Below are 17,747 nucleotides of genomic sequence, written 5' to 3'. Positions count from 1 at the left end.
TTTGTACAGAAGCCATGATTATCTTATCCTCGCACGGCTCATTGCCTTGCTTCGGGTGATATCCTGGTGTCATGCCTTGGAGATAAGGATGGAAATGCTGAGGGAAATGGATTTCTTCTCCTTGACTCAGAATTCAATGTGAAAGGAAGGTAAAACAATAGATTTGTGTAAACTTGGGCTACTATCTTGTTTTTTTCATGCTATTCACTATTTTAAATAATGTAAACTTGAGCTTAAAAAATAGATTCATGCAAGTGATGTTGCAAATGATTTGAACAATGTGAGGCGGTGATATTGTTTGTCATTAGTTCAGCGAAGGGAGAATGAAAAGCTGCTGCGTTTTTGTTGCAATGAAAGGAGTTTTTTAGAATGAAAACCGAGCTGTTGCAGTGAAGGGAGAATGGAATGTAACGTGCGCGTGTCTTGTGAAATTATGAGTCGTCTTTTAAAAGTTGCACAAAACGCACCGTTTTGTGCAAACCTTTGTGCTCGTTTTTGTGAGCATATCGCTACTGTTTATCATTATATTATTTTTTAAAATTTTTTATTTTTTTATACAAACACATTTTAAAACTGTAGACTTTAAAAAAAAATTTTTTTTAACTTCTTTAAAACATAAGTTTTTATAATTTATATAATAACTAACTCTTTTAAATTGAATGATTTAAAAGTATTTGCGCTAAAAAAATAGATAAGTGGCACCTGTGGATGATTTTTTTATCACTATCCGCACAAAAAATCTAAAGAAATATTTTTTTTTTCCGACTTTATCCAAGACATGATGGAGAAACGGAAACTCTCAATATATCTCAAGCCAGTGACCTTCGTTGTCGTGCACAACTTTATCATTCCATTCAATGGCAGAAGCAGCAACAAAGTACTTCCTTCTTCCTGTTCTTCTTCTTCTTCTTCTTTCATGTTCTGTTTTCTTTTCTTCTCTGACTTCTTTTTTTTTTTTCGGTTGGAAAATTTCTTATCAGGCATGCAGTTGTTACAGGAGCAAATAAGGGAATTGGGTATGAAATAGTGAGGCAATTGGCTTCAAATGGGGTCACTACGGTACTAACAGCCAGAGATGAGAAGAGGGGTCTTGAAGCTGTTGAAAAACTGAAAGAGTCTGGCTTTGATAATGTGATCTTTCATCAGCTTGATGTTGCAGACCCTGCTGCTATTCACTCTCTAGCTAATTTCATTCGAAGTCATTTTGGAAAGCTTGATATTTTGGTACGATTGAACTTCCGTTTCTCGATACTTTTTCTATCTTTTTTCTTAAAATATAGCCGGGTATGTACATCATAATTCGGATTTGTGACGTAATATAAGATTGTATGCGGCATTTATACTTTGTAGAGCATATTTATTGCAAAATATAATAATAGTGTGTAACGTTGTATGTCCCAGTTGGGTACACAATTCTAGAAGTGATTCTTCTTGATAAAACTACGGTGCTGTTGCTAATTGGTGGGGCCTTACATTAGATTGAAATATTCAGGGCTTTTTTAGGTAGGCAAGTAATATCAACTAATTTGTTAGATTTTTGGGTTAATGACAAGTCTCTGAAATATAACAAGCGGTATCAGGGCAATCCAAAGTTCATCCGTCCTCCATACCACAAGAATATATTAGTTTTCTTTGTCATGTAACTATTTTTGGTCGATATATAAACCAATTTATTGTAAATTTTGGATTTTTTGGCAGGTGAACAATGCAGGGATTAGTGGAGTCTGTATGGATGGTAATGATTTATCTGGTGTTGTCAAGGTACTTCCACATATATATGTGATTTATTTTCTTTCCATTATCTTCAAAAAAGGGATAAGAATGGTATTAGATGTAATTTGAAGGAAAATAGATGGCTTGGGTGCTGTCATCTAAGATCCTGTTCGTAATGTTCGTTGCAGCTTGATTTTGAAAGTACAGCAACTAAACACATTTTGTAAACTCTTTCAAGTTACTTCTTAAAGTAATATGATTTATTTCGCAGTTATATATACCCAATAGTTTGGTCAATATATAAACTGATTTATTATGAGTTCTGTACTTCTTGGTAGGTCAACCGTTCAGGGACTAGTGGAGTCATTTTGGAGGGTGACAATTTCTCAGGTTTTGTCAAGGTATATTTTGATATATTTTTTTCCCTTTTCTTTTCTTTTTCTTTTTTTCCCCCTTGCCATCCACAGGCCTATTTGTAACTGCAATGCTGTGGCTTAATTTTGATAGAGTAGTAGATAAAGTGTCTTGCATCAAGTTAGTAGACAGCTATTGATAAGAAACTGTTGATAAACGTCATAGTGCTTTGATCCCAAATAGATCATGTATATTTCCAATCCTTTCAATTGAGAGCCACATGAAGGTTTAGAGTTGAAAGTGAACAACAGTTTGAAGATCTATAGACTTAGCTTACTGTATATAAAATCCTTTGGAAAAAATGTATAAAACAGCACCTCTGAGACCAATTCCCCACCCCCCCCCCCAATGATGCAGGATGGTACGCCGGTCAAATGGTATGAATTGACAACTCAAACTCATGAGTCAACTGAAAAATGCCTTCAAACAAACTTCTATGGTACCAAAAGAATGTGTGAAGCACTGATTCCCTTCCTCCAATTATCAGATTCACCAAGAATTGTTAATGTTTCCTCTTCCTGGGGAAAGTTAAAGGTAAAATAATTTGACAACCCTTATAATATTAAACTGTGATTTATGAATGGGCAAAAGGAGTGCTAAGCGATGTTGAGAACCTAACGGAAGAGAGAGTGGATGAGGTGCTGAGGGAGTATTTGAATGATTTTAAACTAGGTTCCCTTGAAACCAAAGGCTGGCCGGTTTCTATGTCCGCTTATGTAGTATCAAAAGTAGTTATCAATGCCTACACAAGGATCTTGGTCAAAAAATTCCCGAATCTCCACGTCAATTGCATTTGCCCTGGTTATGTCAAAACAGATATGAACTACAACAACGGCAAATTAACCACAGAAGAAGGTGCAGAAAGTCCTGTGTGGTTAGCTCTGCTGCCCAATGGCGGTCCTTCTGGCCTATTCTTTTCGCGGAAAGAAGAGACCTCTTTTGATTGAAATCTATTCATCCACCTCTGCATGTGAAAATTTGTGAATTTGAATGCTATTACATTGTATACTGTAAGACTAGCAAGCAAGTAATATTTTCTATTTTGTTAGATTCCTTTTTGTTGCATGTGTATATCGTATCTGAATGCTTGCTTCTTTCAGACATTTGACAGGCAGTGTTGCTACTAGAAATAAAGCTAGCTCTATGACTTGTTTCTTTATTATTAAGCTGATCTTTTTTAATAATTTAATTACACAAAAACACTTTTAGTTTTACATAAGCAAACAATTTAATGTTTCAAAAATACTTTTTTAATTGACAATCAAACATCAAATAATTTTTTGTCAAAAAACTCTATTAATAGAAACTCTACTTATATAATTTTTATTGTTATAAATTTTATTTAATAAATTGTACCAAACGGAGTATACCGGACACCCGAGCAAATTCTACCAAAAATCTTTATGTCATTTACTTGCAAGTGAACTAATATTAAATATTACAAATAAAAAGCCCGCCTTTGTTGAAAACAAGGATAAACAACCGGCACGGGTTAATTATGTGTAGACATGGGAAAGTTTTTTCAATTCTTTAAAAATGTCTTATTATGATTGCACCTATTTTTGGTGTTACTTTAATGGTGTTTTCCCCTGAAAAAAAAAAAATCTCCGCAGGAGAAGAAATAAATCAATAAAAGCAAGAGTTTCATTGCTTTTCATCGATACAACCAAAAAATTTTGAATACATTGCTCAATTCTCCCACTTCTTCTCATCAATGGCGGAAGCAACTAAGAAGTATTTTTTTTCCCTTTGGCCTTGATTCGTTTTCTTTCACGTTTGATTTTCTATTTAATTGTTCTGACATTGTGTTTTGTTTGTTTTAAATAAATTGTGTTCAGGTATGCAGTTGTTACAGGATCAAACAAGGGGATTGGGTTTGAAACAGTGAGGCAATTAGCTTCAAAAGGAATCACAGTAGTTTTAACTGCTAGAGATGAGAAGAGGGGTCTTGAAGCTGTTGAGAAGCTCAAAGCTTCTGGTGTTGACCCTGAGCTTTTGCTTTTTCATCAGCTTGATATCTCTGACCTTGCCAGTGTTTCGTCTCTCGCTGACTTCATCAAAACCCAATTTGGAAAGCTTGATATTTTGGTAAGATTTTATCAGTTCTATTCATTTCCATTTCAACCCATACCCATTGCCCCTCCCCTAACCTCCCCTAACCTAAGAGGAGGACGGGGATGACATATACTGTATTTATTTCATTCTTGGGGTGGGTAATATCATCCAGCTCCCTTTCATTTTTTTCATATTTTTCTATTAAGGACAACTTTTATTCTTTTTCTATTTGTATGAAATAGGTCCCTGACTAGCAGCGACCAGTGACCGCCCTGTTGGAATTACTGAAATATCTTCTAATGTTAACTTGCGTGAATGCATTGCATCAATCAAAATTCAGTATTTTAATTTTACTTTGGTCAAAGCAATAGGGACAGTGACCTATTTGGTACAAGAAAAATATGAAAATCAGGGATGTGGATGTAATTATACAATATGATAATGTATGAACCAAACTGCAATATAGTGAGTTTTTGAGACAGATCTATTCATGAAGGTATCTATTTTGCCAAGTTATCAAAGGTTCTGTCTATGTATATGTTCTTTCAAGTCTATATTCTTGTAGTCGAAGTATAAAATGAAAGATGCTGAGGGTTAGACCTGTATGTGCATACAGGCTAACAATGCAGGAATTGCAAGTGTCAAGTTTGATATGGATGCTTTCGCAGATTCAGGCTATCAAATTGTAAGATGTAATCAATATATTATATATGATTCAATATTAATTAACCTCATTTTCCACCATCAGAAAGTGAGTTTGGAACCACTAATATTTTAAATTTCACATATCTATAGGTGAAATAATAATCCCATTATTAGTTAATGTTTGTTTTCTATAGACGAAGGGTGATGCTGAAGTTGACTGGAGCAAAGTTTGTTATCAAACTTATGAGTTAGCAGTAGAATGCCTGAAAACAAACTACTACGGCACTAAACAAACATGCGAAGCACTTATTCCTCTCCTGGAATTATCTGATTCACCAAGACTTGTTAACCTTTCCTCCTATGTCTCTGCCCTAAAGGTACCGAATTTTCCTTAACTGAAGGATCAGTTGTACATTTACGAAAACAAAACTTATGATATTCTCGTGTATAATTTGTTTCAGGATTTACCAGAAAAAGCCAGAGCTGTGTTAGGTGATGTTGAAAACCTTACAGAAGAGAGAATAGAAATGGTGGTGAAGGATTACTTTAAAGATTATGAAGAGGGTGAAATTGCAAATAGGGGCTGGTGTCCTCACTCTTCTGCTTATAAGGTGTCGAAAGCAGTTATTAATGCGTACACAAGGATTTTAGCCAAGAGGTATCCAAAATTTTGTGTTAATTGTGTGTGTCCTGGCTTTGTCAAAACCGATATAAACTTCCATGCTGGCATATTATCTGTTGAAGAAGGTGCTGAAAGTCCTGTGAAGCTTGCTTTGCTGCCCGATGGTGGTCCTACTGGTCGTTTCTTTCTGCGCAAGGAAGAGGCACCTTTTTGATGCAATGCTGCTGATGAAAGTTTAACATATACACAGATGGAGAAGAACTACGGTTCTAACCCTGTCACTAGTTTTATGTTGTGTTTACTTACTGGAGTGGGAGTGAGGAGTGTGGATTCCTCCCACTCCAGCGTTTACTTACTTAAAATGGAGAGGGGTTGGGAGTTCCACTCCGTGGGCCCCACTCATTTTTGGAGTGGGGAGTGGGAGTGGGACTCCCATTGGGAGAGGTGGGAGTGGGAATAAATAATATGTTTTATCTTTAATATTAATTAATAAAATATTAATTAATATTTTTATCTTTTTTTTTTATTTTATGTTTTATAATTAATAAAATAAAATAAATAATATTATATTTATTTAAATAATAATATTATATTTAACTAAATAATAATTTACATTGATTCTAAGTTAAAATTATTTTAAAATAATATTATTATATTAATAAAAAATTAATAAATATAATATTATTATATTTATTTTAAAATAATAGTACTATATTTATTTAATAATAATAATAAATACTTTATTCTAAGAAAATATTAATTTTGTACTAAATAATATTATATTATTATTTTATATAATAATAAATTTAATATAATTATATAAAATAAAATAAAATAACATTTCATTTTATATTAAAATTACAATTAATAATTTATTGTTCATAATTAAGAATATTAATAATTATAATAAATTTACAAATATAATAAAATAAATATTATTCATTAAATATATTTTTTATTAGTTTTGTAATTAAAAATTATAATTCTTTAAATAAGGATAAAATTGTAATTTGAAACTATTTACTCCCAATCCAAGACAAAGTAAACACATAAATTAGATTCTGATCCCCATTTCATGCTTCCATTCCAGTGTAAGTAAACAACCTACTCCCACTCCTACTCCACACTCCCAATCCTAGGATTCACACTCCCCAAGATTCTCAATCCAATCCAAAAAGAAATGCTGCCTTAAAGTAACATTTGATTCCTTCATCTGTGTAATTCAAATCCAAAACACGCTTGCTTGATAAAATAAATAATAAGTTTGCGAGTACTTCTGAAATGTTGATGTCATGTGCATGCATATTCAGGTTCATCTGAACATATTTTAATGGCCTAAAGGATGAGTAGCCAAAAGGGTCCCAATGAACAGGAATTCAGGGCAATGAGAAATTTCCTCTCAAGCTTAAACAAAAAAGTGGTTCTCAGAAGCAATTTCCTTTCACGTCTTTTGTAGCTTGTACATAGGCAGCTTACTGGTTACTGCCAACGCTCTATGTCGTACACTACAATCACATTTTGTCGGATCAAATCTTATTCTCTCACGTAAATGGTTTTTCTGTTTTCGACAGGAAACAGAGTATTGTCTGTTCTTCCAAACCCAGGTTCCATCTGCTTTGAGTGACCCTAAACACAGAGTAAAAGACCATTCATCAATTGAATATGGGTCTTGCAAAGTTACAGATAATTGAACTTACAATAAATTCACATGTAATTATTCATGACTTTCTACTTATTTTATATGGTACTATTCTCTTATATTGGTTGATTACTTTTGGATTGTTGTAAGTTACATATAATGTAATTTAATTACTGTCTTTAAATAAAAATATAAAATATCATCTTTTATAGATATTCATTTATTTTTCTATATACGTGCGCGCGTGCGCGCGTGCACACACACACACACATATATATATATATATGGCAAACTCTATCTTACATGCATGTAAGATACATGCCTCTCACATGAATAGTGTATATGTGGGACCCACACACTATTCATGTGAGAGGCATGTATCTTACATGCATGTAAGATAGGGGATCCCATATATATATGGTAAATTTTTAACCAATATCCTTAACCATATTAAAGTTGAGAATGAATTAAGAAATAAAAAAATACAGATTTTTAATAAAAAAACATTTACCTCATTGTAGACTCGTAGACATGCAAGTAAAAGCTACTGCAACCAATGCAAATGCGACACGTCACCCTCAGTAAAAGCAGTCAGACCAAATTGAATCTCTCTAATTCTCCATCGCTTGAGATTGACGTTGGCCCGCAACCCATCACCGTCAGATATCGCATATTCCAACGGTAATGATCTAATGAGTACATCGGAACCACCGAACATCCGCTAGAGCCTGAAGCACGAGAGAAGAATCGATAAACCACTGAAGACTAATCTCCAGATCTAACGTCACTCTCAAGTTACCCTCTAGAATACAATTACTTCCCCGTAACTTCCCAGCTTCCGCCATTCAAGATTTCAAGATCAAGATCTGCTTTAAATTCCGCGTCCAAATTCAAAGCTCTGCGCTCTACTCACGCTATTCATTCACTTCTATTCAGGTTAATATTTTCTGAATTTAAAAGGAAGAAACATCTTTTATTATTATTATTATTATTATTATTGCCTTTACAAATTTTGTGAATTTGATTTCAGATAAATCTATACATTTCAAACTCCAATGGCTGCTAGGAAGCAAGGTTTATTAGCTCTCTTTGATGTTGACGGAACTCTCACGGCTCCGAGAAAGGTATCTACATTTTCAATGCTGTTGAATTGAAAATTATATTTCATTTTTAATGTGCTTCTGTCATTCAGGCGGCAACACCACAAATGTTAGAGTTCATGCGGGAACTGAGAAAGGTAAATGGCGTTTGTTATTGTAAATGAGTGATCTTTGAAGTGCTTTGTTACAATTTGATTTAAGATTTGTTCAATTTGTAGGTTGTTACAGTTGGAGTCGTCGGTGGATCTGATCTTTCTAAGATATCAGAGCAGCTTGGGAAGACAGGTTTGTAGAGCCTATGATTCCAAAGCTTGTGTGTAAATTTATTGCTTTCTACATTACAGTCACCAAGATTTGTTTTCGGGCTTTAAACAATGTTTTGGTTAATGCAGTTATTGATGAATACGATTATGTGTTTTCTGAGAATGGTCTTGTGGCTCATAAGGATGGGAAATTAATTGGCACACAGGTACTTCGTGACATGAGCCCTGAAACTTGAACTAGGCTTCGTGACATGAGCCCTGAAACTTGAACTAGGTCAAAGGCATATATCACACTGAATCTGAAGCGTCAAATAGCTTTTTATGAACTATTGATGTAGAGTACCCTGATGGGTTGTGTATTTTTCCTTTTTCCAGAGCTTGAAATCATTTCTTGGAGGCGAAAAGCTCAAGGTAAGATGTGTCCCTACTGAGTGTGATAACTCTTTGATGTCATGTTTGCAAAATTAATAATTAGGGTTAAAATAGGTGTTATACCATGACAATATATGGCTTCTGAGCTTTTTTAAATGGTTTTTGAATGCTATGCTCATATACACCATGGTCAATGGTCTTACTGGTACATGGAATTTGTACTTTTTAATTTGATGAAGTGGAAACAATTATGCAGGAATTCATAAATTTTACTCTTCATTACATTGCTGACTTGGACATTCCAATTAAAAGGTGAGCCGGTAGTGCATCAGAGCCTGATTATTAATTTTCAGGTAAAGTTGAACTATCTATTCTTTTAGCTGCACAGCTGAATATAACTTCATTTTTTTTATTGGTTCAAATTATAGGGGAACTTTCATTGAATTCCGAAGTGGGATGCTTAATATTTCACCAATTGGGCGAAACTGCAGCCAAGAAGAAAGGGACGAGTTTGAGAGGTATGACAAGGTAAGAAAGTTTTGTTCTTTTTATCTAAAAGATTATACTAGTCTATATTTATGCAGTGTAGATTACCTCTTTGACAATATTTTTGCTGACATACACTATGCACAACTGAGGTTTCAGATTCACAATATACGGCCAAAAATGGTATCTGTGCTTCGGGAGAAGTTTGCTCACCTTAACTTGACATTTTCAATTGGAGGACAGATAAGCTTTGATGTGTGTTGATATTATATCAAGATTATGGTTCAATAACCTTTGAACTTTTTACTTTTTAAGGTAAATTGGAAGGATTGCTAATTGAATCTAGATGACGTGTGTAACAGGTGTTTCCCCAGGGATGGGACAAGACATACTGCTTGAGATACCTTGATGACTTCAATGAAATTCACTTTTTTGGGGACAAAACTTACAAGGTTAGCTTCTGTCCTTGCTCATTTCTTTTGTGCTTGCTCTTCCTTCTTTATGTCTATGCCACTCAACCTTCATTTTTTATCCTTTTGATGATATTTCTCTCTTTTATGTAAATGTTATCAATAAATCATATTTTCTGTGACTTATTCCAATCAACTGCTTTTACATGGTTTCTATCACTACTAGATTTATCATTTATTGGGATTGGGATTCAGGCTTGGGCCCACACTTCCACATGGCTTTGTAGTTTTAGTCTAATGATGTCTTAATGTATCTGTTGGAAGTTGGAACTAATAAAAGAGCTTGGGTGTTTTGTTTCAGGGAGGGAATGATCATGAAATTTTTGAATCCGAGCGAACAGTGGGTCACACAGGTCAGCTTTACATTTTAACTTCAATCTACTTCCTGGCATATTGCATGTCAGATGGAAATGATATTGCCCTATTCTGTTCTCCTAACCAAATGGGTGCCCAATTGAACAATCATTAGAATTGGTGATGATGCTGACATCAATAGCTAGTGTATGTAAAAGCGGTTGTATCCTTGGACACAAAAGAAATGATCTTATACATGAGATGACAATAAGTTGTTTCTACCAGACGCCAAGTAAAACAAAGTAAATAGAGTTATTTTTTACGTGGTTGCTCAAGATAAGAGAATCTCATTTCTATGGAATTTCCAATGAACAATTGTTGCTGCAACAATGCTTTCCATTATTTATATTGTGGTATTAATATGAATATGATGTCCATTATGGGGTTTCCCTTTTGCAGTTACCAGCCCTGAGGATACTATGGAAAAGTGTAAGGCTCTCTTCCTGGCTAAACCGTGAATTTGGGAGAAGTTATAGTAAGTCTACAAACACGAGAGAATAATTCGTATTTCTAATGCGAGCAATTCAATGTAATTTTATTTGATCAATTGAGAAAGGCATTTGCCAATTGGATTCGTTGTATTTGATGTATGGATATGTTGCGGTTGTTTGATCGCGGGGTAAGTTCCTGCATGCTGGATGTAGGAGTGCAAAATCTCCGTTAAAAACACGGTAGCGGCAGCAAAAACCTGCACATGAACACTATAATATATCGTTTCATAATCCAATAAACAAATTTCTTTTTATACTTTTTTAATTTATCCAACTGATAGCAAACTGAAAACGCAACTGCGTCCGTGGGCCGACATGCTTAATTTTGAATCTGTTAATTTCCATAAAATGGCTTAACTGAAACCGACAGTAGCCCGCGCAAAGCCGCAAAGACTCGCCCTCGTTACTCTTTTAGTGCTTTAATCTCTCTTACAGCGCGCATTGATTCCACAGCCACTTAAGCTGATCATCTCATGGCCACTAAGTCGGGGGATCATAAACCAAGGTTCTTCGTAGCAGTCCATGTAGGCGCTGGATATCACGCTCCTTCAAACGAGAAAGCCCTAAGGTCCGCCATGAAACGCGCTTGCCTCGCCGCCGCTTCTGTTCTTGGCAAGGTCTTTCTTTTCTTTTCTTTTCTTTTTATCAATCATTCCCTCTCTACTCTCGAAAGTTTGTTTAAACTAAACAATTTTGTTTTCTGTTTTTTTTGGGGGGGAACCGGCTGGTCTTTCAAATTAGGGTTCTGGTGGATGCATAGACGCTGTTACAGCGGCAATTCAAGTGTTGGAGGTGATAAAATAAACTATTCTCCTCTAGAATGTTTACTTCCATTCTTAATTTTGTACTTTAAAATTATAGATTCTGCAAATTTCCTTGTGGTTACATATTTTACTTTATTGAAGGACGATCCAAGTACGAATGCAGGCAGAGGCTCCAATTTGACGGAAGATGGTCATGTGGAATGTGATGCAAGTCTCATGGATGGTGAATCTGGAGCCTTTGGAGCCGTTGGAGCAGTGCCGGGTATTTGTTTAGTATTACTAGACTGTTACTTTGTCTTACAATCAATGTGACCGACTTGTCTGCTGTTACTTACTCCATCGGGGGTTTTCACTTTTATTTGTACTCAATAGTTTCTTAAATTTCATTAGTTGTAGACCAGGTGTCTGGAATGCTATCCAGATTGCTGCTTTTTTGGCCAAGGAGCAAATGATGGGGCCTTCATTGTTGGGTCGAATACCTCCCATGTAATAATTGCTCAACATTGCTTCTCTTTAAATCTCTTGGACAATTCTATTATTTCCTCTTCAAAGCATTGCCTTTTCATTTTTCCCTTTTGATTTTTGTTTGAAACCCAACATCTGTGGTGTATATTTTGAAATTCTTGACATTGAATAGTTTTTAATGTTGAGGCAGACATGGAGCGCCATTATCATTCAATGAACTGCTGTTGAAATGATATCATATAAAATGAACTTTTTTTCTCCCTAGTTTAAGAAGTGTTCTGTTTTGTCCAGGTTCTTGGTGGGTGAAGGTGCCCGTGTATGGGCAAAATCCAAAGGCATTGCATTACCAGCAACTATAGCCGAGGCTGATGAGGTATAGTTAGTTTATCTACCTTGATTCTGATAATTAAAAAGTTCCTTTTTATTTAATTTCGTGTGCAAAAATATTTCAGTCAAAATATCTTCTTGTATATCTTAGGATGATGGGTATGTTGCAATTTTTGTTTTTTGAAATAGTGGATGGTAACAGAGAGGGCAAGAGCACAGTGGAGAAAATACAAATCAATACTTGCTGATGCTGAAGCTAAGACTAATACCTCTGCTGAAGGACATTCTAGCGTGGCTGAAGAGACTGCTTTTACATCTGGACGTTCTTGTGAGCCCTTAAAGTGGAATGGCAGTGGCCAATTATCAATACCTCAAGTTCTGGAAGAGGACAGTAACATCATGGACACAGTTGGAGTTATTTGTGTTGACTCTGAAGGGCATTTAGCATCTGGTGCCTCAAGTGGTGGTATTGCATTAAAGGTAATGGATTAGGTAATTCTCAATGTCTTTTCATACTATTATAATTTTGTTATCATGTAAAAGCATATCTTTTCTCTCTCCTCTTTTAAATCAGGTTAGTGGACGTGTAGGATTAGCAGCTATGTATGGTTCAGGTTGTTGGGCTTCCTCTAAAGGTCCCTTTGGAGCTCCATTCATTGTTGGATCTTGTGTTAGTGGTGGGGGAGAATACTTAATGAAAGGATTCGCTGCTCGGGAGTGCTGTGTCTCATTGTCGCTGTATGATCAATCTTTAAGCTAACATTTATAATTCTTCATTAAAACCACTGTTTTTGGTAAGACTTCTTGTATGCTTAGGCTGCAGCCCCCTTTCTACTTTCGGTGATTGTGTTGATCTGCCAAATAAAAGAGAAAATTGGATAATTATTGTTGTGATTGGCATTGCTAAATTCTGCTTTTTGTTCTTTTACCTCCTTTTTCCATTAAGAATGTTTGCACATGATCACTTTGTCTGTTTATTTAGTTTTCCACATATATGTCACCTGATTGTACTTATGGGAATGCAGAGTCAAATATTTTACCTATTGGAATGTATGTATTGTCAACTATAGCTCTATTTAATATTATAAAGCTTGAGCTTTGGAATTATGTCTGTTGTTGAAGTCTTTTTGGAGTCTTTCAAATCTATTTAGGAGGCAAAAGTTTTAAGTGCTGTATATATACAAACGTATTTAGTTGCCCAATTTTCTATCTTAAATGCCTTTTCTTGTTTCTGAAGATTTTAGAAACCTACCAAGTTTTGCTTCCCTTGAATCCTCTTTTATTTTATTTATTTATTTATTTTTAAAATGCTGAGTTGGTGTGATTGACAAGGTCATCTTCTTTCAGTTCACAAGCTGGTCCTGCCTCTGCATGCATGACAGTTTTATGCCCTATCGTCCAAGAGAGCAGTCAAAATGGTACTGATAAAAGTGCAGGGATATTAATGGTGCAGGCTGATGCTCCTGTGATGGTGAGTACCTTTGCTGAAAGTTTGGTTGTCAGGGTGGTCATCTTAACTTACTTTTGTCTGATAGGTTTCAGGAAATCCACCAGAGCTGAAATCAATAGAGATAGCAGCTGCTTATTCTTCATTGTCTTTTGGCGTTGGATATTTTGGAAGCTCTATGGAAAGGCCCAAGGTATCGCTGTCTGTTAAGTCTTTATAGTTTAAAGACCTAACAGTTCCTTCAATTTCCACCTATTAATTTTGTTCTTTTGAAAGACAAAATACATGCTACCAGAAGTAAAGAATAGCAATCTAAAAGTTCATTCCTTACCAGTATAGGTGAGGGATGGTTTTCCTGCTTAGTTGTCTACATATTAATATAAATGAGACATCTACAATTATCTTCTTACCTGGTAACATAAAATGCAGCCTCATCTTTGTGCAATTGTTGGTGTCTTTTGATTCTTCATTATTTAAAATACTATTCTAAGTTAATCTTTTCTTGTTCAATTTATATTCCAGGTCTCAGTTCTCCGTAGTACAAGGCAGCAAAATCAAACTGGGATAGACCGTTTTGAAGCACGAATTGATCTTTCTGAGAAAATAGTACAATGATTGCAATCTTTTAGTGGTTTTGGATTTCTGATTTTGAATATTGAAAGAAGATGTTTTCAAGTTGTCCAAGAACAGTGAAGAAGCCTGCAGATTATCATGTGTTTATGATGGAAAAGGGCTTGTATTTCTGTGCAAAGGTTTGATGCATCGTAAATGATCGAGCAGGCAGTACAAGTGCCTTTAGATCCCGTAGCATATCTTGCCTAAGCTTTTACAATTACAAAAGTAAGGTTGAGAAAACTAGTTAAAATGACTAGTTAATTTGAAGCGTGGGTGAGTTATGCACTCATGCGAAAGGGGCCAATAAGGATCCAAGACAATGGCTGGTCTTGGTCATAATAATAATGGCTTTGGTTGCCAGCTTCTCTTCTCAAGTGGTGAACTAAATCGATTCTATCGATGCCGTCCTTTTTTTCAAACCAAAACTTCTTGTATGTCAACCGACTGCGAGTTCGTCGTCCAGGATATAATTACAGCATTGAACAATGGAACCAAAAAAAAAAAAAAGCGCCTGGTGAAAAATGATTTTGAAAACTCTTTGTTAAAAATTATGAGGGTCACATACCACAATTTGTTCTTTTCTACATGAACATAAACAGTCCGATTGAACTCAGTGAACAGAAGAATTCATGGGACATTGGTATAATAAAATTACTAGAGAATGGTGGGCTGGAAGGCCAGTACAGCATGGCACTAGGATACAGATGAGTTTTTTGAAAAATAACCTCCCTCGGATCCTTATGCTCGTTCTCATTCACAGCAAAAACTGAAAATGAACCATTTCTTTCGTTCCATCGCCCTTGACAAAAAATTTCAACCAACACAATCAGTGTTTAAACAACCAAATAAATTAGTTAGAAACATTTTGGTTTAAGAAAACCACCCAGTTTGCCAGATTTTGGCGTCAGAGGGCTGGGACATAAACCAAAAGCTACGAAACCTCCACTGACAAATAATCCGCAGGTTTTCTGGCAGGACTGGAATCCTTTGAACTCTGCTTTTAAGACTCTAGTATTTCATAATCCTAAACTAGTGATATGACACGGCTGGATTTGAGACTTTATTCCCACAAAAAATGAGGCTCAAACTGATACAGAGACAGGAGCAGCAGTATCCGGATCTGAAACATGAATTTGAATGGTAGATTTCCCTACTAGAACAATCATCTTGAAATCTTGTAGGGATCACTGGAAGTTGTGCACCCTCTTTGCCGAAGTGAGAGTATTAGAGAGCAGCATTGCTATAGTCATTGGACCAACTCCTCCAGGAACTGGAGTGATAGCTGAAGCAACCTCACATGCCTCTTCGTAGCAAACATCTCCAACCAACCGGTAACCTCGGGGACTTTTTGCATCCTTTACAGAGATGCACATACACGAAACAGTCATTAACAAGATGGTCCAAAAAGCAAGCATAAACTAAGACAAAGCCAAAATTTACACAAGCCTATAGGCGTGTATGAAGGGAAAGGAGAGAGAATGTAGAAAAATTATTGAGAAAAAAAAATTGCTAGACTTTATCACAAACCAACAAAAAAGTTTCCTCACCTCGACTGGGTTTATTCCAACATCAATTATGACTGCACCAGGTTTTATCCAGCTCCCCCTTACCATATTTGGTTGCCCTACAGCGGAAATTATGATATCGGCTTGTCTCGTAATCTCCTCAGGGTTCTTAGTTCTGGAATGGACAATACTAACAGTAGCATCTTCCCTCTACAAACAGATTGAGGGAAAGAGATTAAAAAGAGAGAGAGAGAGAGAACTGGCAACTGGGCATTATTGTTAGAAGGGAGAGGAAAGCAAAGCCAAGAAACTACTTTCTGAACATTGAAATACAACATTGGGGTAAAAGATTATTACTTGGAGCAACAAAGCAGCTGGCATCCCAACAATATTGCTTCGGCCAATCACGACAGCCCTTTTTCCTTTGATATCAAAGCCATATCTATGCAACAACTCTATGCAACCTTTAGGCGTACAAGGAATGAACAAGGGTTCTCTACCTCGCATGGCTAGACGGCCAATATTCAGCGGGTGGAAACCGTCCACATCTTTCTCCATGCTGACAGCATTTAAGATGCTCTGCTCATCTATATGCTGGAGGAAACCAATGAAATGAATAACAGCAACGGGAAGGCAGCTTTAATCTCAATGAACAAAGAAAATTTAGTGTTTGCATTAGAAACATACACAAGGCAGAGGCAACTGCACAAGGATGCCATGAACTGAAGGATCATCATTGAAGACTGAAATATGCTTGAGTACTTCTTGTTCAGAGGTGTCCTCAGGTAAATGAACTTCAAAAGAATTGATCCCCACAGATTGACAAGCTTTTTTCTTGTTGCGAACATAAGTTGCAGAATCCTTCCTATCTCCAACAAGAATAACAGCTAACCCAGGGACAACTCCAATGGCATCCTTCATCCTGGAAACTTCACCAGTTATCTCATCTCTGATTTGCTTTGCCACTGCTTTTCCGTCAATAACCTTGGCAGACGCCTCACTAGCCATAGTTGCTGAACAAGACACTAACCAAACAGGTAAAGAGGGGAGTATCAAAAGTACATAAAATTCATCATATGAATTATTGGAGTATATACAATGAAACCAATTCAGATACAAAGCAATGTCAGAGTAGCCCACTTACAGAAAGTGAGAAGAAGTAAACTAAATGATAGGACAAAACCATTGCAAGTAACAGAAAATCTATATTGCTAGCAACCACCCTCATTACAACTAAACACACATTAAGTGCAGATAAGATAAGCGACCTAAAACCTAACATTAAATATTGTCGTAAAATTGAAGTCCTGATTATAGGAATTTTTTTTTTAAAAAAAAAAGGAAAAAAAAAAGGTTGGAATTATAAATATACCGTTCATAACAGGAAGAGACGGTGAGGGAGAAGAGTGGACGGTGAGGGTGGTACGGAGAGAGGCAGGAAGTGAAGGTCCCACTCCCACATGAAGACGCCGCCGAGCACAAAGGGCGCCTCCGCCGCAAAGTAATCGGCTTCGGCCGAAAGGAACGAGCCGAGCCGTCGTGGAAGAAGAGCAGTCAGCAAATATCATCGACCTCGAACCACCCATTCGAATTCTTTTACAGCCCGGGTTCAGTAGTTTGCTTGCCGTTTTGCGTTTTCTTCTGGTTTGTCTATATAATAAAATAATAATATAACTAGGGTCTCTCACTCTCACTGATTCAGTGCGCGCTCAGCCGCGCACGAGAGAGAGTAAAGGCAAAACGGTGCGTTCATACTTGGCTGATTATTTAAGCGTACTCGGCAGTGCGTGCGTGTGACTGAAGTATTTGCCAATTTGGTATAAGATTAAAAAATCATAATATTTTTATTATTTTTGATAAAAAATTTATTCATCATGCTCCATAATTTTATTTTTATAGCCACAACTATTTCATATTAAATTTTTAGCCAACGTACCTTAATTCTAAACATAGACTTAATTTAATTATTTATTTTGGGAGTCTTGATCAAGAATTTGAAT

General features: G+C 35.9%; 4 protein-coding genes and 1 pseudogene across 8 annotated transcripts; 4 read left to right on the top strand and 1 right to left on the bottom strand.

Moving 5' to 3' along the window:
- Positions 1 to 722: 722 nt before the first annotated feature.
- Positions 723 to 3,175, top strand: LOC102611152 ((+)-neomenthol dehydrogenase-like; annotated as a pseudogene).
- A 467-nt stretch (positions 3,176 to 3,642) lies between these two features.
- On the top strand, positions 3,643 to 5,842 carry LOC127898663 ((+)-neomenthol dehydrogenase-like). Of its 2 annotated transcripts, XM_052438855.1 has the most exons (5): positions 3,643 to 3,861; positions 3,966 to 4,215; positions 4,799 to 4,867; positions 5,022 to 5,204; positions 5,289 to 5,842. In XM_052438855.1, exons 1-5 carry the CDS (start codon positions 3,842 to 3,844, stop codon positions 5,661 to 5,663), a joined length of 897 nt encoding a protein of 298 aa, XP_052294815.1. In that variant the 5' UTR covers positions 3,643 to 3,841; the 3' UTR covers positions 5,664 to 5,842. The 2 variants fall into 2 exon arrangements, with proteins under 2 accessions (XP_052294815.1, XP_052294816.1); XM_052438856.1 differs by lacking the exon at positions 4,799 to 4,867 and having other exon boundaries at positions 3,651 to 3,861; positions 5,289 to 5,840.
- A 2,003-nt stretch (positions 5,843 to 7,845) lies between these two features.
- Positions 7,846 to 10,880, top strand: LOC127901246 (phosphomannomutase). Its single transcript, XM_052438169.1, has 12 exons — positions 7,846 to 8,024; positions 8,119 to 8,212; positions 8,281 to 8,325; positions 8,407 to 8,473; positions 8,581 to 8,657; positions 8,827 to 8,862; positions 9,080 to 9,135; positions 9,252 to 9,351; positions 9,469 to 9,564; positions 9,672 to 9,761; positions 10,081 to 10,132; positions 10,533 to 10,880. Exons 2-12 carry the CDS (start codon positions 8,144 to 8,146, stop codon positions 10,589 to 10,591), a joined length of 747 nt encoding a protein of 248 aa, XP_052294129.1. The 5' UTR covers positions 7,846 to 8,024; positions 8,119 to 8,143; the 3' UTR covers positions 10,592 to 10,880.
- Positions 10,881 to 10,930: 50 nt separating this feature from the next.
- LOC102611438 (putative threonine aspartase) lies at positions 10,931 to 14,437 on the top strand. Of its 3 annotated transcripts, none has more exons than XR_008053393.1 (10): positions 10,931 to 11,241; positions 11,366 to 11,416; positions 11,530 to 11,650; positions 11,790 to 11,874; positions 12,145 to 12,226; positions 12,370 to 12,660; positions 12,755 to 12,918; positions 13,528 to 13,651; positions 13,723 to 13,820; positions 14,150 to 14,437. XR_008053393.1 is itself a non-coding variant. In XM_006490988.4 (10 exons), exons 1-10 carry the CDS (start codon positions 11,098 to 11,100, stop codon positions 14,240 to 14,242), a joined length of 1,260 nt encoding a protein of 419 aa, XP_006491051.1. In that variant the 5' UTR covers positions 10,931 to 11,097; the 3' UTR covers positions 14,243 to 14,437. The 3 variants fall into 3 exon arrangements, 2 of the variants coding, with proteins under 2 accessions (XP_006491051.1, XP_006491052.1); XM_006490988.4 differs by having other exon boundaries at positions 13,716 to 13,820; XM_006490989.4 differs by having other exon boundaries at positions 11,785 to 11,824; positions 13,716 to 13,820.
- A 320-nt stretch (positions 14,438 to 14,757) lies between these two features.
- On the bottom strand, positions 14,758 to 17,521 carry LOC127901245 (bifunctional protein FolD 4, chloroplastic-like). 2 transcript variants are annotated; one of them, XM_052438167.1, is made up of 5 exons: positions 17,120 to 17,521; positions 16,435 to 16,772; positions 16,105 to 16,341; positions 15,790 to 15,957; positions 14,758 to 15,597 (listed from the first exon to the last, which is right to left on the bottom strand). In XM_052438167.1, exons 1-5 carry the CDS (start codon positions 17,331 to 17,333, stop codon positions 15,427 to 15,429), a joined length of 1,128 nt encoding a protein of 375 aa, XP_052294127.1. In that variant the 5' UTR covers positions 17,334 to 17,521; the 3' UTR covers positions 14,758 to 15,426. The 2 variants fall into 2 exon arrangements, with proteins under 2 accessions (XP_052294127.1, XP_052294128.1); XM_052438168.1 differs by having other exon boundaries at positions 16,435 to 16,760.
- Between the last annotated feature and the right edge of the window lie 226 nt (positions 17,522 to 17,747).

The sequence above is a fragment of the Citrus sinensis genome, chromosome 3 (assembly GCF_022201045.2).
Source record: "Citrus sinensis cultivar Valencia sweet orange chromosome 3, DVS_A1.0, whole genome shotgun sequence".
Classification (NCBI taxonomy): Eukaryota; Viridiplantae; Streptophyta; class Magnoliopsida; order Sapindales; family Rutaceae; genus Citrus; species Citrus sinensis.
The sequence above is the reverse complement of the archived record's forward strand: the minus strand, read 5'-3'. Positions and strand labels throughout refer to the sequence as shown.